This window comes from Colias eurytheme, chromosome 8 (assembly GCF_061535395.1).
Source record: "Colias eurytheme isolate Ceu_HAF_F1 chromosome 8, ilColEury1 Martin Lab GWU primary, whole genome shotgun sequence".
NCBI lineage: Eukaryota > Metazoa > Arthropoda > Insecta > Lepidoptera > Pieridae > Colias > Colias eurytheme.
In genome coordinates this window covers 2509298-2537194 of record NC_142987.1, presented here as the reverse complement: position 1 = coordinate 2537194, position 27897 = coordinate 2509298, and the positions used below count along the sequence as shown (strand labels likewise).

The following is a 27897-nucleotide window of genomic DNA, read 5'->3' as shown; positions in this document are numbered from 1 at the left end:
AAATTGGCAGCTTAATAGGACTGTTTGAATAAGTTAAGTACAAAATAAAAAATTACTGTCTCGTTTATTTCTTAAATAATATTAGTTACGTCGTTTTATCATTAAAATTATATTTAATAGTAAAATTTAAGCGTAATTGACTAGAAGAAGAATCGCTCGTTAGAACGGCGAATTCATTCCTAATTTTGTGCCGAAGTCTAGTCGAGCACGACGCTGATTGCGTTCATCCACTCTGAAATGCAAACATTCTCTAATTAATAAGTTAAGACAGACACTGCTTTGAAAAAACAATTTTCCAAATTTTAAAATTTTAAAAGTACCCTCCCTCCTAGAACTTCCAACCTTTCCCCATACTCACTTGATCTCCTGGTACTTGATAAGTTCGTTCAATAACAGCACGAGTATAGGCGATATCGCATAACCGGCCCATAGTGGTGCGGGCACGTAGTATTGCGGACACGCCCATATATCGCACGCACCGTAGCGCTTGCGCAGCAGTGCGGTACTGAACGCGGTTTGGAGTATCACCCTGTATAGTAATGGATGTAAGATGTGAACATGTTATAATATAAATCAAATTTATACAATTACATAATATTACTAAATTAAATTAATAGTTTAACGACGAACACAAAATATAAATAGTGCAGAAGGGCTTTCCAGCTATTAGATAATCAATAGTTTATCGATTTAGAACTACAGAAAATTGAAACAGTCGAATACTTACAAAACTATAACAGCCACGGACCAAACCCTGTTTGACCAGAACCCTCTCTGCCACAGAGAGGAATGTCGGTGTATAAACGACAATGATATGATAACTGAAATAAATTAATATGTAAGTAAAAAGATCTAAATTCTTAAATTGCATTATCACAATTCCCTAAAATGCTTGAATTATAAAATCAAAGTAGATTTGTGCTCACAATAATTGTTATTAAGGAATATTCTGGATGCTATGGATAGATTTGATTTTCTAATAAAATAGCGCTATAAATTTATAATGTATGATACATTTACCCAGTATGCCTAATTTCGCTTAAAGCTACTTCTATCTATAATTGTGTGCACTTGCAAAAAGAATAACAAAAAAACATTACCACTTACTTAAATGCAAAGTAACCAGCGCGAGCGTGATATGCTGCGCCAGGTAGAACCCATCATAAAATATATCCCCCCACCCGTGCCAACTTCGCAGCGTCAAGTCATGTTCCGCCGTGAAGTTGCCGACATTTACCGGATACACAAGCCAACAGTCCGTCGCATTCGTCACTTCCGCTATTTGCTGACAGAAACTGCGCAACGTGAACCCGTATAGCACTAGTATTGAGATCACGGACGGTAGGAATTTGCACGCGTAACACCAGAACACGAATACTGCCATCTGTTGGGAGATTTGAGTTATTTTTTTATTTTAAATAATTTTGAAGGAAGGAATAAGTTCGATTTTACATGCTTTATATTAGCTTCACCTGTATGTTTGTTTGTAACCGACTTCTTTGGGCGCGATTTTGACCCACTTTAAACGGCCAGATTTCGTTCAAACTTTGTAGATGTATTGAGGACCGATGACAATACACTTTGATAATTTTTTTTTATTTTTTAGTTCGGTTTTCTATAAAAAGCGTGTTTTTTAGTTTTTTTAAACTATTATTGATGAGAAAGATAATAATTGTGTCAAAATCGGTGGTAGCGTTGTTGATTTCGATGATGCTGATAAGGATGATGATGACAAAGATTTTACTAAGAATTATGCTGTAACAGTAGTTCTTTCGATGTCGTTTCAGCCTAAATGATGATGCTGATAAGGATGACGATGAAGATAATAGTTAAGCTGTAATAATTATTATTGTAGGTTCGATGGCGTTTCAGCCTTTTCAGGGCATTGGCCTTCCTCAACAAGTCAACTCGACTGCCGGCCGTTAAGGCCCCGATGAATGATGTCGGAAAGTTGTATATATGCTCTGTAGCGAAAACATTTCACTTGCGCGATTCAGAGCGAGGTGTCGCTACAATTTCCATTACCGATCACTGAGCTGAAAGCTGCCTGCCACTTGTAACTTACTTTTACAGTAGGTGATAGTAAATTATTTTTTCCGATAGTACCCTCTTGTATGTCATATTTATTTTCTGTCATGTAGTTCACTTGCCATCTTAATGTGTTTTGTAACTAATTTAATTATTATAAAAGTAATGAAACAGTGTTTATACATATTATATAATTGACGTTTGAATGAATATGCATCACGATCAAATCGTACTGATTTATGTGATGCTTTACTGTATATTTTCATGTTTTGTTCTTCTGTTCAATAAATGGTTTAAAAAAAACTAGGTCATCTGCTGCTACTTCGATGTTTCTTGTTGATCTTGTTTGATAACACGTTTAGATGAACACTTGTCAAACACCTTGGCGTTGAGGGCTCTCGGCGGGCGCGTGGCGGCGCGCTGCATGACGTGTCGGTGCGCGGGCGCGAACGCGAGCGCGGCGGCCAGCAGCGGCACGCCCGCCGCGCTGCTCCACACCGCGCCGCCCGTGCTCAGCGCGAGCGGCAGGAACGCGTACAGCGACGACACCTAAACACATTTTGACGTGATAACGTTTTTAAAATCGTTTAGTCAGCTCTGCAGTGAAAGTCTATGCTTTCTCTGTAAAATGCTGAGCGGCATTCCTTTTAGCTAGTAGGTTTTAGTAATTAGTTTGTAAGTACATAGATTGTTAATTTTTAATGTACCTGGCCTGCTTGCTAATAAAGATTTTATTATTATTATTTTAGTCGGGTGACATGTTCAGAAACTTGTGTCACACCAAAACCTCACGAGCGCGATCGCAGGTATACCTAACGAGAGAGAGACGGACCGATCTCCCGTCTCATCTCGAGCGCTGCCACCAATAAGACGTTATCACGTAAACATCTCGATCGTAAACCTACTTTACAAACAACCAATTTTTTTATATGCAAGACTAGCTGCGCCCTGCGGTTTTATCCGCATTGCTTCATTTCTATTGGTCTTAATGAGATGATATATAGACTATAACCTTCCTCGATAAATGGGCAATCTAACAACAAAAGAATTTTTCAAATCGGACCAGTAGTTCCTGAGATTAGTGCGTTCAAACAAACAAACTCTTCATCTTTATAATTTTTTATAAAAGTTGGGATGTAGTCAAATAGAAATGATACATTTGACTACAGTCCGACCTGATGGAAACCGATGATGCGGTCTATAATAGTAAATAAATATTTGGATATTATTCCGGTGAATTGAAGTTGGAGACATGAAATATAAAATCTTAATACATAATAATTAATAGACGAAATTCATTAAAATGGATACCACGAAATTTCTGGAAAAATGTTCAATACTGCAAGTTATGTATAAGAACATTTATAAAACCAACAAGCAAGATAAGAAGTCTGAAAATAATAAATATTGTAGAAAATTTGTATTCATCACTATCGTATCACTCAACTTAAAAAAATAACTTAAAAAATATTCATCCACGTACCTGCAACAGCGATATAAAACAAGCGCTACAGATCCAGAACTGCGTGCAATTCCACAAGCACGCGGTGAAGTGGCGCGACATTGTGATCAGCGCGAATAGAGACACGTCCGTCTCGCGCGCCATCTGGTGTGAGAATGATCGAATGGAATATTCTCCTATACTATGCGAGGGTAGTTTTGGCTGGTTCACACTTTGATTAGTGCGAGTGCAGGTGATGAGTAGTACTACGTGTGGACAGCGACTGTTTATGGCTGGTTCACACTTTGATTAGTGTGAGTGCAGGTGATTAGTGCGAGTGCAGGTGTGTAGTGCGAGTAGTGTCCAATTGACTGCGAGTGCAGGTGATTAGTGCGAGTGCAGGTGTGTAGTGCGAGTAGTGTCCAATTGACTGTGAGTGCAGGTGATTAGTGCGAGTGCAGGCACGCTGCGAGTGAGGGGTAAGGGAGGGCGCGCGGGACGTGGCTACTCGCAGTCCACTCGCAAAAAAATAGAACACGCTTCTATTCACTTTACTACACAGCCTACTAAACACTCGCACTAAACAGTCGCTGTCCACACGTAGTACTACTCATCACCTGCACTCGCACTAATCAAAGTGTGAACCAGCCATAATGGCTGGTTCACACTTTGATTAGTGTGAGTGCAGGTGATTAGTGCGAGTGCAGGTGTGTAGTGCGAGTAGTGTCCAATTGACTGCGAGTGCAGGTGATTAGTGCGAGTGCAGGTGTGTAGTGCGAGTAGTGTCCAATTGACTGCGAGTGCAGGTGATTAGTGCGAGTGCAGGCACGCTGCGAGTGAGGGGGAAGGGAGGGCGCGCGGGACGTGGCTACTCGCAGTCCACTCGCAAAAAAATAGAACACGCTTCTATTCACTTTACTACACAGCCTACTAAACACTCGCACTAAACAGTCGCTGTCCACACGTAGTACTACTCATCACCTGCACTCGCACTAATCAAAGTGTGAACCAGCCATTAGTGCAAGTGTTTAGTAGGCTGTGTAGTAAAGTGAATAGAAGCGTGTTCTATTTTTTTGCGAGTGGACTGCGAGTAGCCACGTCCCGCGCGCCCTCCCTTCCCCCTCACTCGCAGTGTGCCTGCCTAAACACGTCTGGACAGGAGTGTTTAGTGTTTAGCGTAGTGTGTAGCGTCGCGAATTTCACCATTGTCCTGCACTCGCACTAATCACCTGCACTCGCAGTTGAATTGGACACTACTCGCACTACACACCTGCACTCGCACTAATCACCTGCACTCGCACTAATCAAAGTGTGAACCAGCCATTTGCTATTTGAACTAAGTGCTTAGTTTGAAAAAAAAACAGATTGAAAATAACTTTTTTTTATTATTATAATAACAAATATATGTCTGAACTCTGAATAGTCGAAACTCAATTTTAAATATACAGATTGTTATGACATGGTTGTTTAAATATCTGTTAGCTAGGGGAAAAGGTTGGAAAAAAGATGTGGAAGTACAATATATAAGAGATAATTTAAGGTTTTACAAAATTTAGGACGAAATAATTGTCGAGACACATTTAAAATGAAATTCATTTATAATAAATAAGCTATATGTTATTGCATTGAAGATGAATTTAAATAATGCCTTACACAAATATTTCAATAGGTTATATGTAAATATCCTTAGTATACCAAAACTATACTATTTACAGTTGATTTAATAAATACCATACCTGAGAACTGCAGTAGTTGGTGAAAGAATTGTGTTGCCATTTATTTTTCAACTTTAAAGGCGGCATGCGAGGAAATGTACAAGGTAAGATAGGCATAGATAACATACATGGAGCAGATATTCTTCGAATCGAAGTATACTGGTAAGCAAAAGTTACATATACATATATGGAGTATTGAATACTAGCGACCCGCCCCGGCTTTGCACGGGTGCAATGCTGATACTAAATACACTACAGAAAAACTGTAAACGTTGTATATAAAAACATAGCGGCCCGCTTCGGCTTCGCACGGGTATAAAATAGATATAGCCGGGTGTGGCCGGCCGGTACCGCCGCAAACGCTACGTCCCGCAATTTTTAAATCTGTAATATCTTCGAAAATATTCACTTAAATCATACGGTGTAAAGGGCCATATAGATCTATATTAAATGAACAATGTATTCAAGGTATTTAATTGGTTAAGGATTAATGCTGTATTGGTTAAAATCGCATCGAAAATTAGCCATTATTTGTCGTAAAAAGTAAATGACAAAAAAAAGTTATTGTGGGTTAGCCTTAGGAGATAGACATATACCATCGCGGACTTTTCTGTAGACCTTTTCAATGTGTATAATACTTAGTACATTATTTTGATAAAACTCGTAGGGTTCAGCCTGCGTTTTCAAAAAAATGTAATTTTTTACGACATCACATTAGAAACCTCAAAAATAACAGTACTTGTCCACTATTTAATGGATGTTATTATACATATAAACCTTCCTCTTGAATCACTCTATCTATTAAAAAAAAACCGCATCAAAATCCGTTGCGTAGTTTCAAAGATTTAAGCGTACAAAGGGACATAGGGACATAGGGACAGGGAAAGCGACTTTGTATTGTATTGTATTGTTTTATACTATGTAGTGATGGTTATTATAGCCAATACTAATGCTATAGTATCAGGTTAAATTAAAAAGCATTAGGCATTGGAAATAAGCAGGACAAGAGCAATTTATTACAAGTATATTTCAGTGAACCAATCCATTATTACATGTTTTTTAAAGATACTTTTATTTACTTTCTCAATTGACATCCAGGAGTCAAATCAGACAGTAATATTTAAATATAATTCAACTTTTTTAATCGTCTTTCTCCAAAATGTTATTTTAAAGAAAGACGATTAGGTTCATTTCCCTATTCTTTAAATCAGATATACATAATATAAATGTGACATATAACGATATCAATATCTCCTAGGAATTGAAAAGTGCCATAAACTACAGGAAGAAGCATATTATATTATTGATTTTCAAGACACATAATCCTCAATTGGTAACTGGGGTCTACCGTCTAACACGTTTATCAAACATTTTATCTTTTTGAAATTTGACTCCATATAAACATTAGCTAAATCTCATACTCTTAATTCGTCAAAACTGTCTTACTTAAAGTCAATATAAAGATAACCTTACCGACAAAGAACACGGCAGTGAATTCAAAGCTCGAGCCAAATCTATTGGTCCGATGCAGTCTTGCGGTATTTTGTATGGAGGCAACTTTTGACATAGTACTGGATATAGCGGCTCTACTGCAACGCTATAAGAAATATATTCACGCTTTAAGTAAAGAAATACCCGAGGAATAATTCCACGTTTCATAGTTCGTTAATCAGACTATTAATATGATTGACAGTTAAAAAATGGATGGAGACATTTGCGTCGAACTTTATTGAATAAGTGAAGCAATATTTTTATTCGGAAATTAGATCTAGAAGTAAAATTTTCGTACAGAATATCTCACCTTGCATCAGCCTGCATGAATATTTCCATATTCAGACAATTGGCCGCTGATCCCATTACGCAAACCACTTCACCGTAATCCTGGAAGTTTTACATAAGTATAAGTAACATTGAGTAATTTTGTGACTAAAAGTTAACTGCTTCAAAATAAAAAAAAAACACAGGACATCTATTGGACATAAATTCACCTAAAAACGTCCAGTACATACAGTCCAATATAGTATATTTAAACATTATTACCTACTGAAAATAATACTAGGATACTTTTTTCTATTTCTTAATAACTTACCTGCATAATCTGTATCATTGTTTGTACAGATCGCGGAGTGCAGTCGGTGAACAGAGAGACAAGTAAAGGCACATTGTCAACTTGTTCTATGTGAGGACGAATGTTCTCAATGCCGCGAGGTAATTTGGCCTGTAAGTAGAATTAAACATAATTGTAACCAAAAGGAAATATGTTGGTGTTTATAATAATATTACAGAAATAACGGAGAAGTTGTAAAAGGAATATTATGTTTTGTCTAGCTTAGAAAAAAATAAAAAATACCATTTACTATCTGGTTTTGTGACCAGAGCAAAGTCGTTTTAAAGCATTTTCAAATTTTTTTTGTTTTTCAAAGAAAGAAAGTCTCGACTTTAATTTCTGCTAACTTGTATTACTTGCTATTATATGTCATTAAAAACATCCCAGGATACTATTGAATTTTACCACAGACCATCAGGAAACGGACCCAAACCTAAAGAACAGCTAATACAATCCTACTGGAACACTCACCCGGTTGCTCATATCGAAATGCAGTGGAGCAGAATGGTCAGTAGAGTCGGTAAGACAGGATAGTGACCGGCACGCGTCTCCCGGCGACTCGGTGCCTTCTTCCCCGTCTAGTACAGAGTCCGTAGACATCCTCCCTCCGGGGATACTGTTGCGTTCTAGGTGCTAGAACAACCCGGGTTCATACCGGTTTAGGTTATGATCCGTGTGGGTAGGCATCGATGTTTGAGGGTATATTGATATTTTTGTGGAGAAATGTTTTTTTTAATATACTTATTTTTTTATAAGTTGGAATTATGTGCAAGAAATAAGACACACGCCTGTGAAGTTATAAATTAAATCAGTCAATATATTTTACTATAGGGTATATACAATGGTAAAATATTTACAATTTTTGAATAGTCTATTACAAAGCTACTTTGGGGATTAAAAATCTTTCAATTTTAAACAATTTTTGTATGCTTACCTTAAAAGCGTTTTGTGCTGTAATAGAATTTCTATTCTTCTTGATTTCATTGTCAAATTTGACCGTGCCTTGTTCCAAGTTTATGGCTCCCGGTGCCGACATGGACAAAACTTTGGAATTCGCCATATTACCGCTGCACAACAGATAATATTATAGAAAAATATTTTAGATTTTCATACATAACTACTCAAGTTATATTTCTTCAGGCGATAAAATATGGTGCATGCGACATGCGATTCCAAAACCCGGGAGCTGAAGTAATTTCCCGCCAAACTTACGACAGCCTTCTTAACTCAAAAAAAATAAAAATACAGAAATTCAAGCCTGTGATATCGTTACTTAGGTTTGAGATGGAGTTTAATAAAGCAATTGAACAAAGAAATGAGCACCAACTTCAGCTTTGTCATCAAGTTTGCCGGGAAAAAATTGTTAGTAATTTCCGTTTATACCATGTAGAACGGATCACCTATTTATTTTTCATTATTTGTCCAAAGAATTATAACTAGCATTAGCCCGTGTAGAAGCAAACCATAACCTGACCTAATTTATGACAACATTGTTCCAAGTACCAATACACAAGCTTAAAACCATGCATTTGTATCTATTGATAAATAGATACTTGATTAGCTATATTGTTTTGTGTTTAAGTGATCTTGTGTGTGTTTGCTGTGTGTTAGAGAAAGCTAACAAAACAAGCAGCTAGAAATTATATTGCTTATGATTAATTTATTACATTACTAGATTTCCGCCCGCGGCTTCGCCCGCGTTTTCAAAGGAAAACCCGCATAGTTCCCGTTCCCGTGGGATTTCCGGGATAAAACCTATCCTATGTGTTAATCCAAGTTACCCTCTATATGTATGCTAAATTTCATTGTAATCGGTTCAGTAGTTTTTACGTGAAAGAGTAACAAACATCCATACATCCATACATCCATAAATCCTTACAAACTTTCGCCTTTATAATAGTACTAGATTTCCGCCCGCGGCTTCGCCCGCGTTTTCAAAGGAAAACCCGCATAGTTCCCGTTCCCGTGGGATTTCCGGGATAAAACCTATCCTATGTGTCAATCCAAGTTATCCTCTATATGTGTGCTAAATTTCATTGTAATCGGTTCAGCAGTTTTTACGTGAAAGAGTAACAAACATCCATACATCCATACATCCATACATCCTTACAAACTTTCGCCTTTATAATAGTATTAAGATGTATTATAAATAAGTCATAAGCAAGTAGCAAATAAGATTAAAAAGAGAAAAAGAACTCAGTGGGCGTAAAGCGATGTAGCGGATGATATCTACAAAACGAGTGAAATAAATGAAAAATATTAGAAAAGCACCTGCGATATGTCACATCTCTAATTAAATTAAAGAGTAAAAGCATCAAGGCTTGTCTTATAAAAAAGTAAAGTAAGTAAATAATAAAGGGCATCATAAACAGAAATTAAAATTTAGCTTCGTCTTCGCGTGCAAATGATTTATTGAAAAAAAAAAACGCGCCAGATAGATATAGACTAAATACAGACATAAAGAAAAAAAGAGACAATTTTTTGCCGCATGTCTCGCATTCATGATTTAAAACATTTTAGAGCAACCCGCCAACCTGCACTTGGCCAGCGTGGTGGATTACGGCCTGATCATACTGGAAACATACTGGGCTGATGATGATGATGATTTGTGAAAATTACATTGGTGCTAAAAAAATGTTAACTACGAATACGAGTCAACGAAATAAAATTTCTAAATAATTCGTCCGCGATAGAGATGTAACACATCGCAGTTGTCTAGCGAGACGAACCTATGCGCAAAGGCGTCGCCCGTATCGGGCCTAGTGAGTTGCGTTGCGGTGTTAGGGCGCTCGCGGGACAACGTTTGGGACGACAGCGGCGAGCTCGGCTTGCTGTCAACAACACCTCGCTTGGGTTATATTGGGAATTCACTTAGATATATATAGCGTTATAATTTTTCTGTTTTTAAATTTAAGTATTCGGTAATAAAATTGACTTTAACTTTTGAGTTTAACTGTTTATCAAAGCATTATTTTTGATCGAAGAAATCCTGTAAGTTCTTGGATTTTACGAAAATTTCAGACAAATTAAAAGGAACTGAAAAGCATTATATACTAAAAAATAAAATGAATCTTTGAAATATTCTAACTATTAAAAATGTATTAATTATTTATCAAAATACACAGAGTACAAATTTATTATCCTGTTTGTTATAGTGATTTAACTTGAAATTTAAAGGGTATAAGCATTCATGTCCTCATTGTTAAAGATTTTACAAAAAACCAAATTAAAAAAAAAATTAGACACCATCGAAACACATGCAAAATTCAAATAACATAACTGGGACATATTAGCCAGCTATCTTCTAATACAAAAAATAAAACAGTATTAAAATTAAATGGATTCCTAAAACATTATCTATGACTAGAAATAAAATAGTGTAGTTTTACTGGTAAAAGGATCACAACATCAACTATTTTTCAGGACCTAAATAAAATCGCAGTTGCTCAGAAAAAAATATAATCAGAAGACTTGTAAAGTGTTGTGTTCGTGAATTCAAACCAATTGTTAGTATCAAACGTGGACGATGTTTTATCCTTGCCACAAATTATGTAATTATTTCATTTTATATTATGTTATGAGCTCCCCTTAAAAATCAATGACAAATCTTTGACATTTTTTCGTTTCATGTCAGTAAAACATGCTTGATTCCAGTGGTGTTATTACGACCATTAGTCGAAAAAAATAGGAAGGAATTCCTATTTTTTTTCAATCCCATTTGATCCGATGAAAAGTACTTGTTAATGCTACACACAAAATATGTACAAATCATAAATTGAATAGAGGAGAATCTAGAGAAAAATTGATAAGTTTTTAAGGTCCATCGTCGTTTTACGAGACATTTTACTTGCGTTATATCAAAGTCTTAGTTAAAAATTTTAAATTTCCAAAATCGACTCAGTCAAAACATTAATCTAACCCTATAAATGACTTCCAAATTTTCCAGGATACAACTAGGTTACCTCAACGGCTGGCTCATAAGCGATATATGGCAGTTCCAGCCAGACTCCAGTCCCATTTTTTCACTAAAAACCCTCGATCTGAGTTCATTTTCTTTGCTAAAGTGAACGAATCGGATACACGCACGCTCCAAACGTTCTATAAGTTCCACCATGTCACTTTGCGCTTGGTACTGCATTGTCACCATTCCTATGAACACCTGGAAATTGTATTTACTTATATTTTATTATATGCAGGAAAGATAGAGAAAACAGTTAAACAAAAGGGCGGCTTTATAAAAGCCAGACATTTTTTGGTTCAAAGATATAGGCATTTTTTCTAAATAAATGACAGCTTTCAAGCTTCATATGGAAATTAATAACAAAATAATTATTGTATACCTGATTACATTGTAGATCGAAAAAACCATCAACATCATTAACATCTTCATCTGTCACCTCGTTAAAGAGCAAAGAATCTGAAAACGAATTGATCGATATCGTGAAAATTTCAATACATTGGTATATATGATATTCTGTTATTGCATATTGCACTATGTGTGCTTGAATTCTACGTGCATATGACAGTGAGTGTTTTGTATTTCTGTTTTTGGTACGTACATATGCGCATGTATGCGTATACGTGTCCGTGGGTGCGTGCATGTTAAGCTATTGCATAGCTTCTATCGCGGGCCTTGAGCGCGGGGACCGAATCCAGAAATTCCGTAACGAAAAAACCTCACGCTCCCCACTCCGACGGGCACGGAGGTGTGGCTTGAAGGCATGCTATGCAATAGCTTTACCGCGGCAGTCCCCGAGTGCCATACGTCTTTTTTTTACGTATTTGTGCGTGCACGTTTACGTATATGTGCCTGTGTGTCTATGTATGTATTTATACATGTGTGTGTGTGCATACATTACCAGTAGAATGGAAGTGTAAAGGTGCATCATGCTAGTGCTGTTCTCGCGCGCGGCTATAAGCTGGTAGTTCGAGGTATGTGCGTGCATATTTACGTATATGTGTGTGTTTGTGCATTATAAGTGATTTTTATGTGTGTATGTATACATTACCAGTAGAGTGAAAGTGTAGAGCGGGAGCATCATGCCAGCGCTGTTCACGTGGAGCGTATAGCGCGCGGCTGTCAGCTGGTAGTTCGAGGTATGTGCGCGCTAGTGTTGATGTTATACCGCGGGTTAGCGGTCTGTATGGAATAAGGAGCAAAATTATGTTTTTTTTTTATTTGATACCGATAGATATAGTAGTTGATTTTATACCGCCATTAGCGGCATGTATGTAACAATTATGTATCCATACTAATATTATAAATGCGAAAGTAACTCTGTCTGTCTGTCTGTTACTCAATCACGCCTTAACTACTGAACCAATTTGCATGAAATTTGGTATAGAGATATTTTGATACCCGACAAAGGACATAGGATAGGTTTTATCCCGGAAATCCTACGGGAACGGGTTTTTCTTTGAAAACGCGGGTGAAGCCGCGGGCGGAAAGCTAGTTTTAATATAATTATTTACGAAATTGAAATTTGGAATTTCATTATTACATCATGATCATAACAAGCACTAGTTTTTGCCTGGATTTCGTTTGGTAGACATTTTTTTTTGCAAATTTTTCAAATTTCGCGTGTGTTTACTCTTATTCCCGCTTGGAATGGGGCAATATAACAGATACATCAAACTAAATATTAAAATTCGTCCAGCCATTCTTGAGTTATAAATAAAACAAAATTTCCTTTATTTTAAAATATGTTTCAAACGAATATATTTAAAATTATTCACTTACTTGTATGCAAATGCAGTACAATAAGCAGTCAGTGAATTTCTCTGGTAGAAATCGATGATTTTCTTGCGATCCGATGGCGATATTGGGGTTAGGTCTTTCCCATTCCAGTAGTCTACACACGAATCCAGTACTATATCTGCTGTTCCCTGTATAATAAAAATACAAAAAAAAATGCGTCGTAAATAAAACGCCATAAGATTGGTTTTGCCCTAGCAAAAATAACATCTAAAACACTAAAAGATTAACGAAAAAAGGGTAGAAGTATTCAAAATTAGAAAATTAAGGTTTAATATTCTCATTTTATTTGTGATTTCAATAATTGAATTGCAAAAAAAAAAGATTTTTTTATAAAAAAAAATTAAAATCCCACGAACCTGTGTCAACATTTGCAGCTGATTCGCCTGATCCTTCACTATAACAGCCAGCATGTGCGGTAAGGGCACTTTCACACGCGTGCTCAAGTGCAAAGAACGCACGAAGCGTGTCTCGCGCCTTATCGTGTCTGCTTGCTATAACAATGGAGTAAAAATGTAATTTCTGCATCGAATATATCGGATCTAATCGTTAAGTTTGCATAGGCGATTATTCCGTAACTATTACAGATATCAAAATAATAATAATAGTTTAAAAAAACTAAAAAACACGCTTTTTATAGAAAACCGAACTAAAAAATAGAAAATTTTATCAAATTAGTGTATTGTCATCGGTCCTCAATAAATCTACAAAGTTTGAACGAAATCTGGCCGTTTAAAGTGGGTCAAAATCGCGCCCAAAAAGTCGGTTACAAACAAACATACAGGTGAAGCTAATATAAAGCGTGTAAAAACTATAAACTGATATCGAAAGTACTTTACCTAATGAGTAAAATGATTACATTAAATTACATATTAAAAAAATACATTATGACGTTCATTAGATAATCTTAAAAAGTATAATTACCAAGTGCCTAAAAACCGCTAAACATTCTTGCACAAGGTACGCGTCTGCTACAGCATCGGTGAAGCCAATTTGTTTCGCTAGCTCACAGAGACATCTGCGATTTGTTACGGGCACCAAATCTTCACTGAAAATAATATAATATTTTTGACGTGACAACGTCTTATAATTCGATATAGCCGGCTGCACGCACGAAAAAACATGACTCATGCGGCGTTACCTCGCTCTGAGGCGTTCCGTGTAAGACTTGAAGTGCAAGCGAGAGCGCGGAAAGAGCGACAAAGAAGCATAATCGGACGTTGTCACGTTCAACTATCGTCAGTAAACCGACTTCACAGACAACTAATTTTTTTCATTTAAATGTGAAAATTGAACTTGTTTCATAAAACATACACAAGCCAAGATGGAATTTAATTGGCTTTTGAGACGGTGTACATGATATTTTTATTTATTTAATTAAATATTAGATGGTACTGCTTTTTTATATTATTAACAAAGCTCTTACAATAATATTCACAATATTTGGTTTCTATGGACAACAATTTTCATTCATTAATTTATTATTTTAACAAAAGTATTTGTATATGCGTGTAAGTATTTACACAACTGTCTGTAGGTTGCGTGTCTACACGCACTGCGCCTGGCGTGCGAGTTGCGTAAGTGTGCGAACCTATGCCGCTCCTCACAGGAATGGGTACGTATGGGCTTGTGTATGTATGATTGTGTACGTTTGTGTGCATGTACAGTATATAGTATAAGTATAAAACAAAATCGCTTTCTCTGTCCCTATTTCCCTTTGTATGCTTAAATCTTTAAAACTACGCAACGGATTTTGATGCGGTTTTTTTTTAAATAGATAGAGTGATTTAAGAGGAAGGTTTTAGTATATAATTTATTAGGTTTTAGACCAAGCGGGCGAAGCCGCGGGCGGTAAGCTAGTATAGTATATCTGTACACACATACCTGTACTGCGCCTCGCACGTGAGGTGCGCGCAGAAGTGCGCGTAGGTGTGCGTGTGCGCGGGCGCGCACGTGTTGAGCAGCGCGGCCAGCCCCAGCGGCTTGAGCCGCGCCAGGTGCTGCCGCCAGCGCTGCTCGTCGAACTCCACGCGGAACGGCGCGTTCTGGTCGTGCGTTAGGTCCAGCACCTACAATGAGACGGGATTTTTAAAGCTATTTTTGAAAAAAAAAATTATACGGATTTTCAACCATAAACACGCTTTTTTAGGATTCACCTGTAAATTTGTTTTGTATGATTCCAGACTCGTTTAGACATAATTTTGACCCACTTTAACCCATTCAGCCCTGATCGGCCAGATCCGACCGCGACACAATAGATTTTCTATTGTGTCTGTGATTCCGGGGCCTGATGAATTAAAATCAGACAGATTTAATTCAAACTTTGGACCCTTATTATGGATCGGTGACAATACAATAATATCCTGAGTTTAAGCATGTTTTTTAGTTTATTAAAATATATTAATTATTCAATTCCAAATTTAATCCATTTTCCTTCAACTCGACCTAAAATAAAAACGACATAATAAAAAGCAAGTAATACCTCAACAATAGTAGATGGCTCCGTATTTGGCTTGCTCTCTGCCGCCTGATCGAGCGTGGTTTGGCTTTGGTGGCCCATAGATCCAACTAAACTGGTCTTGCTCGAGTTATTCGACGCTGGGCTTGAGTTGCGAAGAAAGAACACTTTCTCTGCTGTAGGATTCGGCCATGATAATATGCCTTTCTTGTCCACACAACATAATGCCTGAAATTTATGCAGTTTTTAATTTCTAACAACAATTAAGGTGACTCGGGAAACTATAAAATTTAAAGTGTTTCCTATTATTCGTATTTCTTTTTCATAAAGAATAACAATCAAATCAGAATCGAATAAAAAAAGTTTTTTTCATTATGTTATATTTATTTATTCTGTAGATACAAGAACAAGCTTATTAGCTTTATAACAATTTGGAGTCTCTTTATTAAACTTACCGATAATGATCCCAGAACATGTACAATATTCGCCGTTCTAGTGACCATATCTTCTCTACCAATCAGGATATTGAAGAACGTTTTACTCAACGTTTTTATACTCTGTGGCTTAAGGTTGGATTCACTGAGCGCTTTAATGAGAGGATCGCTTGCGTCTTCTGATATAGAGCACGATTTCGGACGGGTGTACTTTTGGCGCACTTCTGACAATGATTTGAATCTAGAATTTGAATTTTGAATTTAGATTTATTGTTCAATCTGTCCAGAAACACGCCAATTTTAAGAAAAAAAAAGGTAGCGAAACGAAAAAAAAATATATTTGAATAAGGAAATCTAGGTCTAATTTGAAAAAGCAACAATATCAATTGTAGAAAGAAGCTCTTGTAGAAATTTTATACGAAAAATTTATCTTTTTGGGAGGCATTTTTTGTAAAAAAGGTAGTCATAAATTCGATTTCATGACACACCATTCAAGTTTACTCATGTCCGTTCTAGATAAACTTACCTAGCAAGCCCATAGCAATTCAACGACACCCATGCGATAGGAAATATAATTTGTAACAAGGGCAAAGACGCAGCGATCGTTTGTAAGAAGTATATCTCCGTCCAATGAGCGACGCCGGGCAAGTGGTATATATGGCGGAAGAAACTTGCCACTACCATGAGGATAATCACGAGCGGTAATACTATGCCTTCCATCACTTTTACTGTGCACTGAAATGATAATACATACATATCAATTAATTAATTGAATTGCATTCTTTACACTATACAGAAAGTTAATGTACGAAAGATACATTTGAGTTGAACAAATAAAATACAAGTTACCACAGTAAGGTTATTTATAGTTTGTGCTCAGTGTTTATCTACTATCCCAGGTAATTGTGTTCGATTTTTAAATATGCAAGTACATATATTGTCAATTTTCTGTAAATATAGCCAAGAAATTTGTTTTATTTTAATCATAAGTTTTTAGTCTCAAATAAAAATAAACTATAACCTCGTAATATTTCACTAATTTTATTGGTAAGTAAACAATATTCTGTGCTTTAATTCAACAAAGATATTGCATTAACTAATTATATTGAACAATGAGCTAACTCACCAAGTACCTCTGTTTCTCAAACACTGTGACAGGTCTTGTAGTAGAATGTTCTAGAACAAGTTTCAAATTCTTCAAGTATGGTGTTTCACACATTTTGTACGCTCTGTTTGGATGAGGCGTTCGCGATCGTGGCACATTGGAGTTTTCTTTTACCTATAAGAATATGAGAAAGTTTATATTTTACAAGAAATTAATGTGATAAAAATCAAATTACTAGATTTTTACAGAAATTTAATGTTGTTATTTTTTTTTCTGCCAAAAAGTCATATAATTAAGAATCAGCTTCTGCATTCATATTATGTTAAATTAATATTAAAAAATATTGTTTATAGATACACTAATGTTTGTAGTTTATAGACCAAGGAAGCTTCATTATTCTGGAATTACATAAGCATTAGTATTTACTAGCGGTCCGCCCCGGCTTCGCCCGTGGTACATATTTCGCAATAAAAGGTAGCCTATGTTCTTTCTCAGGGTCTAAAGATTGTCTGTGCCAAATTTCATCAAAATCGGTTAAGAAGTTTATGCGTGAAAACAATACATACATACATAATTACAAACTTTTCCTCTTTATAATATTAGTATAGATAAGTTAAAAAACACAGCAAGCCAATAGTAATTTAATAATTTATAATCACCTGTGACCCTGGCGTAAATATTTGGCCAAAGAACATCTCAGGATCATCAGCCTGCAGCCCCTGGCAGTGACCAGGCACTTCTTGACCTGGTCGGAGAACTATTATATCACCTTCCACTAGTAAAGCCCATGGAAGATTCACTATTGTACCTAGAATATGTCATAAAGATGAGAATATGTACTTGTTTGTACAATAAATAAAGTTTATGATTAAATATATACACTACTTGTCATCTTCATATATTTTAAATGCTACATACATAGTCTTTTATATTTGACTAGCTGCTCCGCGCGGTTTCACCCCCGTGGCTCCACCCCTGTTGGTCGTAGCGTGATGATATATAGCCTATAACCTTCCTCGATAAATGGGCTATCTAACACCGAAAGAATTTTTCAAATCGGACCAGTAGTTCCCGAGATTAGCGTGTTCAAACAAACAAACTCTTCAGCTTTATAATATGTATTAGTATAGATTTGCCTTTGGTGAAATATCTTCACAATTCAATCAGTAAAAAATGTAATTTATAACAAATATGTATAAATCCTAGTTCTATGATCAAGTTTTATTTTTGTATAAAATCAAATAGACGTTAGAAGCTTACCATCTCTGTATGTCCACTGCAGAATGACACAAGGTGAGAAAGGTGCACATAAATGTGGGTAAAACTCTTCTTTCCACTTACATGACTCTATTGCTTCATTTAATGTATCTGGAATAGAATGATTATACTTGTCATAGTCTTTAATACCAAGTATATTGTTAAATACCCATGTAAATAACATGTTAAATGGATAAGAAGTATTTTTATAAGTTCTTTTGAAAATAAGCAATAAATACTATAGCTACACATATTTTAAGAGATACATATGTTTAGTTTTGATCAGTGAGATACATTGATTGTGAGATATAGTGATTTATATTACTAAAAAAATGTGTGCGTGTACTAGTGTACACACATAAGAAGTGAAACTTCTTTATGACCTTATTTTTCAAAAAATAATTTACTATATGCAACTTTACAGAAATACGTGGTAGGGATAAGAAAAAGATGGCATGTAACGGAAAAATGTCACACATAACGAAAATAAAGAAGTTTCACTTCAAAAAATAACTTACCAAGTACTTTAGCTACTCTATGAGGTATCTCGTTCCTGTGTAAATATTCTTCATTCAAGGCCACCAAAAAGTTAATTACAAGTATAAAAAACAAAAACAATGCCTCCCACAATAAGTCTCCTTGTGCCAAAATAGTTCCTCCAATTAAATAAGTTAGAACTAAACATACTATATTAATTATTGTGACGGTATATGCAACTCCTGACAATAAAACTTTCTCTGAGGCAAATGATATGATGTTACGGATGATATCAAACCTGTAATATTTAATTAATGTTATTTGATGTCCATTTTAAAGCACTGCATTATGAAAATAAAAATAATAGCATAATTATGGTGCTTGTAGAATTATCAGTCTGCAATCGAATAAATAGAATACATATATACAAGAAGATACTTTTAAAGGTATGTTTTTAAGATTTATCATTTTAATCATATTATAATATATTTTACAATTATATACATGCTCGAAATCTATAATGTTCTGTTGGAAATATGAGATAATGAGCTGGCATATGATCGGAAAGGCCTATACGAGCGGTCCTGTTTAAATTTTTCGATATAGTAAATACCAGTAGGTACTTAGATGTTTTAATTCCATAGTATATGTTCCAGCCTAAATTATTCGTAAGATCTAAAAGTTCTTCACAACGTACTTCTACTTCATTTAATAAAAACTTTATATTATATAATATTTTACCCGATTGGATTTTTTTGTTTGTGTTCCTTTATTACTGCTTGAATATCATCTCGCAATTTTGTTAGTGCTTTTTTTGTAGAATACCCAAGTATCTGCTCATTAGGATCTCCCATTTTTAACTATTAAATCACATAATTATTTGCTATTTCTAAAATTTATTTATACAAAAATATTGTAAATCCTCAAAAACAGTAAACACAGGAGAATGATGACAATGACATTGACCACAGGACATTGACAAAAGCAGTAGATTCAAGATTGAAATACCTTTAAGTTTAAAAATGTATGAGAGAGAATTGGACCATATTCTATTTTTTTATCACATTTTTTAAAATTAATAATATATCATAAGATAAACTGTAGATATAAATTTCAGTATATTTTGTTTAAAAAAATATCAGAGTTTGCCGTTTATGCAGGTAATGTTCAGATAATAAATAATTGATAACTATTAACTGTGTTGATAGCCGAGTGTTGAACGTTTTTTTGGTGTTACCAATGCGATGGTGCGAAGCACAGTATAAAGTTATATTGAATTATATTAACTATAATTATTATAGTATTATTGTATAGTTAATAAAAAACCACACACGAATTTTACTTCAAAATTATTAATTGAGTTATTACTGTTTTGTTATTAAGAAAATATTTTGAATATAGGCAACATTTCAATATCGACTTGTCGACATCGCAGTGAAGTTGGCGTTTACTTGGAAACATTTCAAAGTTTTTCTTTTAATTTTATGTAAGTAATTGTTAGTCTACGAAATTTTCAGTTTTTCATGTATTCTTCAGGGATCCGGGTCTTAACATGCTATTGCGATGTGTAGATTTTGTAGTTTTGATTTCGCGAAATGAACAGTGATGATAGATAAATAAAAGTACGGTTTCGTGACTGAGCATAGTCAGTCGGTCTTGTGTCTACATTTCAAGTGCAGTGCGCCATTGAGCTCGTGAGATAAAAAATAAGGAATGTGTTTATCGTTTCTCGTAATTTTGTTAAAACAACGGCTAGTGTACTAGTTCGTTATGTGGCAAATGGAAGATATTTAGGACGATTGTATCAGTTATGGCAGACTGTATAGATTCGCGTATAACAACAAAGTGTATTTCAAGAACTGGAAGAGTTCCGCAGTTACGAACATGGATTTGGATTTTAGTATTGCAGTGTTTAATAAGCTTCCCGTGTATATTTTCAAAATGCTTGACTGTGGATTTAACAGTTCGAATATACCCAGAAGGAGATTTTCCACTACCTTATGGACAACCATTAGAATTAATTTGTGTTGCTGAAAATTACTCTTCGAGTGATATCGTGTTTACGCTTTCTGGAAAACCAGTGGAATCAGAAGTAATCAACTCCACGTCACGGAGATTGTATATAGAAAAACTAGAAAAGAATGTTTATCCATACTTTTGTGCAAATACAAAGACAAACAAAAAATGTGTAAGCAGAGTACTTGTTGACTCACCACCTGAAGATATTTTAGACTTTAAATGTATTTCAAAAAATCTAGAGATTCTAAATTGCTCATGGACAAGCCCAGAATCCTTAAGTATCACTACTTATAATTTGACATTTGCAGCAAATGGTAACTTTGTGAAACCATGTGTGGCAGAAAAGGTAGAAAACTCAAGGACTAGGTACTGTGTATGGAATACAACAAGTAAGCCTAGATATAGACAACAAGAAGAGGTACAATTCTTCAATTTAACTGCATGCAATGTTTTCGGCTGCAATAGTCAAAACTTTACAATAAATCACTATGCCATAGTTAAGCCTCAGCCTCCATCAGAATTGAAAACAATTAAAATAGGAACCCATAAAGTTGTTCTCAAATGGAGTATATCAAATAATATGTATGATTTTGTACCTTGTGGAGTGCAGCATAAAATACAGTATCAGATTGCAAAAATAGACAATAAAACTTCTTTTCATGAAGTCGATACTTCAATGCTTCCTATAAAGAATAAAACATACAAGTTTAATTTAACAAATCTTGAATATGCACATATGCAGTATGAGGTCAGAATATACATCAAGTCAGTCATGGCTCCAGATTCACCAGATTTCTGGTCAGATTTTAGTTATGTTGTATTCTATACAGCTAGCGAAAGACCACAGAGGCCCCCTGATACTGCAGCGGGTGCCTTTGATAGATCCCTTTATGTTGACAGAAGGATTTTGTATATATACTGGAAACAGCTAGAATACTATGAAGAGGCAGGTGCTAATTTCACATACAAAGTTCTTGTGTCGCAAGATAACAAAACACAGACATTATTCCCAGATAAGAGTAAAAGTTTAAGTTATGTGATGTTGAACGCTTCTCTAAGTTCATTGGATGTGGATATTTGGTCCTTCAATATAAATGGATCTTCAGTGAACAGTAGTCATTTGTATATTCCACCTGAAAGGGATATTCACTCACTCGGTCTAACTTCATTTACAAAGCTAGCCTATGAAAATGGGACATATGAACTATCGTGGATTGGGATAAAGAATATTGATAATTACACTTTATTCTGGTGTCAGCATAACAGTACAAATATTTGTGCTGGTCAGATGGACTTTGCTGTGCTTGAGCCGCACAAGAATCATCATGTGATAGACCTACCAAGAGAACATAGGTATCAATTTGCTATATCTGCTAACAATGGGTCTAGAACTAGTGGAATGGTTTGGGCAAAATGTGACATATCAAAGGAAGGTTTTGTTATGTATCGCTTTAATCTCAACCTAAACTATGATGCACCTGGAAAATCTTTTGTTACCTTAAGATGGCAAATGGAATGCATCCTGCAAGATGGGATCATTACTGGATTTAATATAAGTTACTGTCCTATTATTAAAACTAGTACTTTGTGTGATAAATCTGTTGCAAGCAAAGATTTGTATATTCCAGATCCAAAACAGACTTATGTTACTATAGAAAATTTATTACCGTTCAGAACTTATCAATTTACAATTGCTATAGATACAATTTATGGACAGAAAACTGTTCGCAATGCTACTGCAGTTTTAACTACTTCAGAAGATAGACCAACTAGCCCTACAAATGTAGTAATATCCAATGTAAGGAATGATTCATTGGTCATTTCATGGGATCCACCATTGCAACGGAATGGTAATATAGGGAAATATGTTATTTACAATTATGATAAAGAAATCTATGTTGATAGTGTCCCTGGTACTGACACTTCTAGTAGAAAAGTGACTTTGTTAGGGCTACAAGGCTTTAACAACTATTCTTTGTCAGTCCAAGCATGCAATATTGCCATTGGGTTATGTTCCAAGCCAAGTCCTAAGAATGGAATATTTGTAAGAACAAGAATTGGTGCTCCAAGTAGACTAAGAGCTCCAACCGTTACAAATAATCCAGATGTACTGAAATGGGACCCGCCAGATATTCCAGGTGGTACTGTGGATTTGTATCAAATAATGAGAATACGAGATGATAAGGAACCTGAATTCATAAACACAACTAATTTGTCTTATTCACTTACACACTGCGATGGAGTTCTTTCATCAGAGACTTACCAAGTAAGAGCTTTGAATTATGATGAAGATTTGTATCATGGAGTGATGGGAAATGTTAATATAACAGAGAGAAATTCCAGTAATATTGAAATATATGCCGGTCCCTGGAGCGAACCTAGCCTGGTAGCTTGTAGAAGCAGGGATGGTCTTGCTATGATATTGATATTAATGGGCTTATTTGCTGTTGGAGGTTTTGTATATGGGGCCATAAAATTGTATAGAAAATACAGGAAGATGGAAGACATTAAACCAGTTCTACCTTATGGGTTAGGAGAACCAGAGAAAGATAGAACTAAATTTACCTATCCAGATTGGAATCCATCTAATAAAGATGAAAAGCCATCATCGGATGAAATGTTGTTATTACCCAACAGCAAAAGCACTGTATCATCAACTGATATAAAACAAAAAGATGACAACTGTGCTGCAAGTGATCATACTGATAGTACAGCACTGTCAGATTCATCAGCCGGTCCAGTGGATAGACAAGTATCTACATCAGATGATGGATCAAACTCATCACTTCATCTAGAAGCAGAAACTGATAAAGGAGATGACAGCACAATAGTGCAAGAAGAAGACTCGTCTAATGAGGACACAGAGAGTTCTCGTGAAAGCTCACCATACTTTAGTGATAAGAATTTCAAAAAGAATCCTACCAGTGGCTATGTACAGCCAGTAGTAAATCCGGCTACTGGCTATGTACAATCTGCCCCAGCTAATAAGAACACCCCTCAAATACCAAATTCACAACCTACTACATCAAGTTATGTTATGGCCGGATTGCCTTCGCCGCTATTCACGATGCCTGCAGCGCCAATAAAAGGCTTAAATCCTGCTCCATCGTCGGGATATGTTCTTCCCGAAGAAGCTCAAGTCAAATCAATGATGGGCTTCCCGAAGCTAGCGCCGACGGCACCCAAAGTTATGGGTCCCGAAAGCTTGCCAACCTTGCCTACCTTGCCGCCGCCAGTTAAACCTAGTGCAGACAATAGCTATATACAATTGCAATCATTGGATTCATTGCCTAGTCTTAAAACAAGTGTGCGAAACACTGTGCCATTAAAACCACCTGCCTCCAATGGTTACGTCAGCCCCGGCGACGTTGTGATAAATAAGCATCTCAATAATATGCTGTCTGCTGGACAACTATCTGAAGAGTCTGCGATCCTCGATCCGACGATGTCCCCTGACGCGTACTGCCGGTTCTCATGGAGCACGGATCCAGCGAACGATAACTTGCATTCGTTACTCGCGGACTCACCTTCGAGAAGCGTCCCTAAGAATTAAATTATTTATGTCGACATAAGTGACAATGTACTGATAAATGTAAATTTTGTAGTGATTTGTAAATACATTTATGTAGCTTTACAAAGTGGACATTATTTAACACAAGAAAATATATGTGTTGTATAGTGATAATTCTTGTGCCTTATTAATTTATTTTAGGTCATTAAATAGAATCTATAGGTAAGATTTATCATTATCTACATTAGAGAAGCTTGCCTTTTCGTTGAACGGCATTGAAGTAAAACTGAACAATTATATTTATTTGGAAAATATATTGTTTCAGAAATCATTTGCATACTCAATATAGAAATGGAAGGTATCTATAAAATTAATGTGATACCAAACGATCTCAGTGTGGAGGAAACAATTCTTCAAATCGCTGATACGTTAGACAATCTCAACGGAATAGTCGACGATGTATTTTCACGTATATCGAGCAGGATCAAACAAAACATGGATAAGACCACAAAGCTCAGAGAGCAAATCGACGTTTCTAGAGCTAAAGTCGAGAAATTAACAGGAATGCAAAAGGCGATTAAGGTGTTCTCTAGTGCTAAATATCCTTCGTCTATTGTACACGACCATTATCATTCCATATTTGACACAAACACCTATCATTATGAGCCTAAAAAGGTTACTCTTAGCGGCAAATCGCAGAGGCCGTCCAGTGAAAAAGGAATACAGGTAAAATTTCTAGAAAGTTGCTTGATTCATTATTTCTATTTTTCGTTCAATTCGTAACAACAATTCTTATTCTTTAGGAAAAGCTCCACTTCTTCCACGTCAAAGTTGCGGAACCGAAAAGTCCGAAACCCAAACAGGATTTCGACATTAAAACTGTTATTGACAAAGTGTCGTCTGTAGGAGACCTTTTGATCTTCAATACAGAGGAGAGTCCGTATGTGGGGCTGCCCAGCAAGCAGCAAGCCTACGTGCCCAGGGTACACACTGACGTTCAGAAGTCGCTGTTGGACGAAGCACCGCCTTCTATCATGAAAAGAAATGTGCTAAAGCGAGAAATCGATGAATACATGTACGCACCCGGCATGGGAGTGGTAAGTTTTATTTGTTTTCATGACAATAATATTGTTTGGATGAATGAGATGTCTGGAATGTGTTTATAAAACTGCCTGAATTTAGGTATGACGATTAAATTCAAATAAACAAGTTTAAATAGTAGTACGTAGTTATGCCAAAATTGTTATTGTTTTTGAATTTGCGAAATAGTATTGCAAATATTAATATTTATCTAATGTGTTGGTCGTTAACGGTTAAATTATATAATTAAAATCATAAATAAAATAACCATCACTAATGCATGTTTACGATAATGTGGTGATTATTATCTAATTGATATAGTTTTAAAAATTACATTAATTTTTACAAATTTCGTAAATGAATATTCAAACTTAATTAACATCAGTTTATAATTTATATCTTACAAAAAGAAAAAAAAAAATCTGTTCCTATAACGTACAATTCTATAGAAAGGTTATATTATGTACATGTATAAATCCTATTGTGTCGTCTTGTTGTATACAAATGGTTAAGAATATATTATTTCATTCAAGTCAGTTTAGATGTAGATGCCTACGATATTCATTGATTAAAATTCTAATATCTTATTACCATATCTTTCACCGGAGAAGGATAAAATGAATTCATAATCAGTCGATGTTTCTTATAATTTCGTTTGAGGGTATTCCCTCTTCACGAATCGATGATAATTAAATAAACGCATAATTGCCGCAACTGAAGATAGATAGGTATAATATACATGTTTACATAGATAATAGTCATTTTGGCGTAAACTGTTTTGTTCGCGATGAATATAAAAAGAGCGTTTTAAAAATCGCGTGTTTTGCCTTATTACTTCGATTAACGGTACTATAAGAGCGGTCCAGGTTAACAGTTCCATTCCAGAAATAGATATATAGGGAGTTTATGTTTAAAAAATATTTATTAGATTATGTATTTAGATCAAGCTACCAGTTATAGCCTCTTACTGGTCGAGAATAATAGTACGAATGGGATTTCTTTCTACGAAACACTATAGCTCCTTATTAGTTGGTCGATAAAGTGTAAGGGAAAATATGTTTAAATACTCGTTAAACATAAATGAACCTTAATCCCTTGCAATAAAAACGTCATATTGTAATTCGTAGGAACCTGTGCTTTATCGGCATTGTAAATCCGTTATTTTCTTTATTTGGACATAATGTTTCGGGTTCTTACCTATGTGGGCAGAAAGATATGCATCTGCCAACGTTTTGCGTACGAATTTTATTATGTATGCGGGTCACTTGATTGTAAACGACAACCGCTTTACCAATTTAAATTGCATTATACGAGATGGATCGCTTGTATAATGCCGGATTGTTAGCTTCAGAGAAACTTGAATTGATGTCCTTTTGATATAGAAAGCTAAATTGCATCCCGTATTACTGTTTATTTCCGCTTTACTCTGATTTTAATGAAGTATGATTTCGTTAGGCGTATATGTATAGCATTCCTAATATGGCAAAATTGTTTATAGGTAATAAATTGATTCTGCTAGACATTGATGAGAGTGAATGGTTCCTTTATTTGTCAATTCAGAGTACTTATAATACTTTAGCTGTAAATTCTAAGTTCCTGTAAACATAAAGGTTTTTGCTCATCAGGTACCAGAACTAGACATGCCCCTCGACCTGCCACACTTACCGGGCATTGCTGGTGACATACAATACTCAATAACAGAAGACGGCACGATAGCTCCATCAGCCGTGACGTCACCAGTTGTACCCACTGTGACGTTACCAGAATTGCCGGATATATCTCAACTGCCTGATGTGAAACCAGATGACAATGCAGTCACAGTGGGTACAGTCCCAGTCGAGGATATACCGGATTCGTTGCCGGTACCGCCACCGATGGCACCGGTACCGGCGATACCGGTGGCAACGATACCGATCGCTTCGATGCCGGCCCCGCCGCCACCGCCGCCGCCGCCTCCACCGATGGACATCGTAACACCAGTAAAGACGAGGTAAGTCGCAAAATATCTATGTCACTTCCTGTTTGTAATAACAAAATTCTTACAAAATGTGTGTTTGGACTTATCTTTTAACAAATACATAAATGTAAAACTAGCTTTTCGCCCCCTGTGTATCACACTCGTTTCACGTTATCGGCAATTCTCAATATAAAATATAAATTGCGAAATCACTATTTTACGACGTACCGATTTTATTTTGTCCAAAACAAAATTTTACGTCTTAAAATTTTAGACCCTTTTTATATAAACCAGATAAATTCAGAACGAATCGGAATTAATCGTACTTATTTATCAGAAGTATAGATTAGTTATGTATTTATACGATTTTATTCCTGTTACTGCGGCACTGTAGGGGAAAGTCGAAAAGGTCAGGCTAAGGCAGTTCTTCTGGTTCAACCGGGAGTAAAATCCATGTCTGTATAATTATAAACAACATTACTTTATCACTACAACTTCTGGATTAGAAAGGCGGCCTATAATTTCATTAATAATTCATATATTTGTTGTGTAC

General features: G+C 35.7%; 3 protein-coding genes across 5 annotated transcripts in view; 2 read left to right on the top strand and 1 right to left on the bottom strand.

The window, feature by feature from the left end:
- Nucleotides 1-45: 45 nt before the first annotated feature.
- On the bottom strand, nucleotides 46-19731 carry l(2)k05819 (transmembrane protein 94-like protein l(2)k05819). Of its 2 annotated transcripts, XM_090104361.1 has the most exons (27): nucleotides 19519-19731; nucleotides 18819-19075; nucleotides 18304-18411; nucleotides 17703-17851; nucleotides 17065-17217; nucleotides 16465-16673; nucleotides 15960-16179; nucleotides 15529-15732; nucleotides 14931-15115; nucleotides 13971-14094; nucleotides 13406-13540; nucleotides 13032-13177; nucleotides 12301-12431; nucleotides 11632-11708; nucleotides 11254-11450; nucleotides 10021-10122; nucleotides 8226-8358; nucleotides 7763-7924; nucleotides 7274-7402; nucleotides 6986-7065; nucleotides 6658-6781; nucleotides 3512-3634; nucleotides 2410-2577; nucleotides 1108-1384; nucleotides 728-821; nucleotides 359-529; nucleotides 46-232 (listed from the first exon to the last, which is right to left on the bottom strand). In XM_090104361.1, exons 1-27 carry the CDS (start codon nucleotides 19629-19631, stop codon nucleotides 160-162), a joined length of 4044 nt encoding a protein of 1347 aa, XP_089960487.1. In that variant the 5' UTR covers nucleotides 19632-19731; the 3' UTR covers nucleotides 46-159. The 2 variants fall into 2 exon arrangements, with proteins under 2 accessions (XP_089960487.1, XP_089960488.1); XM_090104362.1 differs by lacking the exon at nucleotides 10021-10122.
- Nucleotides 19732-20160: 429 nt separating this feature from the next.
- LOC149906327 (WASH complex subunit 1-like) overlaps nucleotides 20161-27897 on the top strand; it is a 31222-nt gene continuing 23485 nt past the window's right edge. The window contains exons 1-4 of one of the 2 annotated variants that reach the window (XM_090104359.1): nucleotides 20161-20263; nucleotides 24633-25033; nucleotides 25111-25404; nucleotides 27013-27377. In XM_090104359.1, coding sequence (XP_089960485.1) covers nucleotides 24659-25033; nucleotides 25111-25404; nucleotides 27013-27377 — 1034 coding nt within the window. In that variant the 5' untranslated portion in view covers nucleotides 20161-20263; nucleotides 24633-24658. Of the gene's footprint in view, nucleotides 20264-24389; nucleotides 24530-24632; nucleotides 25034-25110; nucleotides 25405-27012; nucleotides 27378-27897 lie in introns of those variants that run through there. The other variant, XM_090104360.1, reaches the window with a different exon arrangement.
- On the top strand, nucleotides 20288-24349 carry LOC149906328 (cytokine receptor-like). The gene has a single exon (XM_090104358.1). It carries the CDS (start codon nucleotides 20588-20590, stop codon nucleotides 24347-24349), a length of 3762 nt encoding a protein of 1253 aa, XP_089960484.1. The 5' UTR covers nucleotides 20288-20587.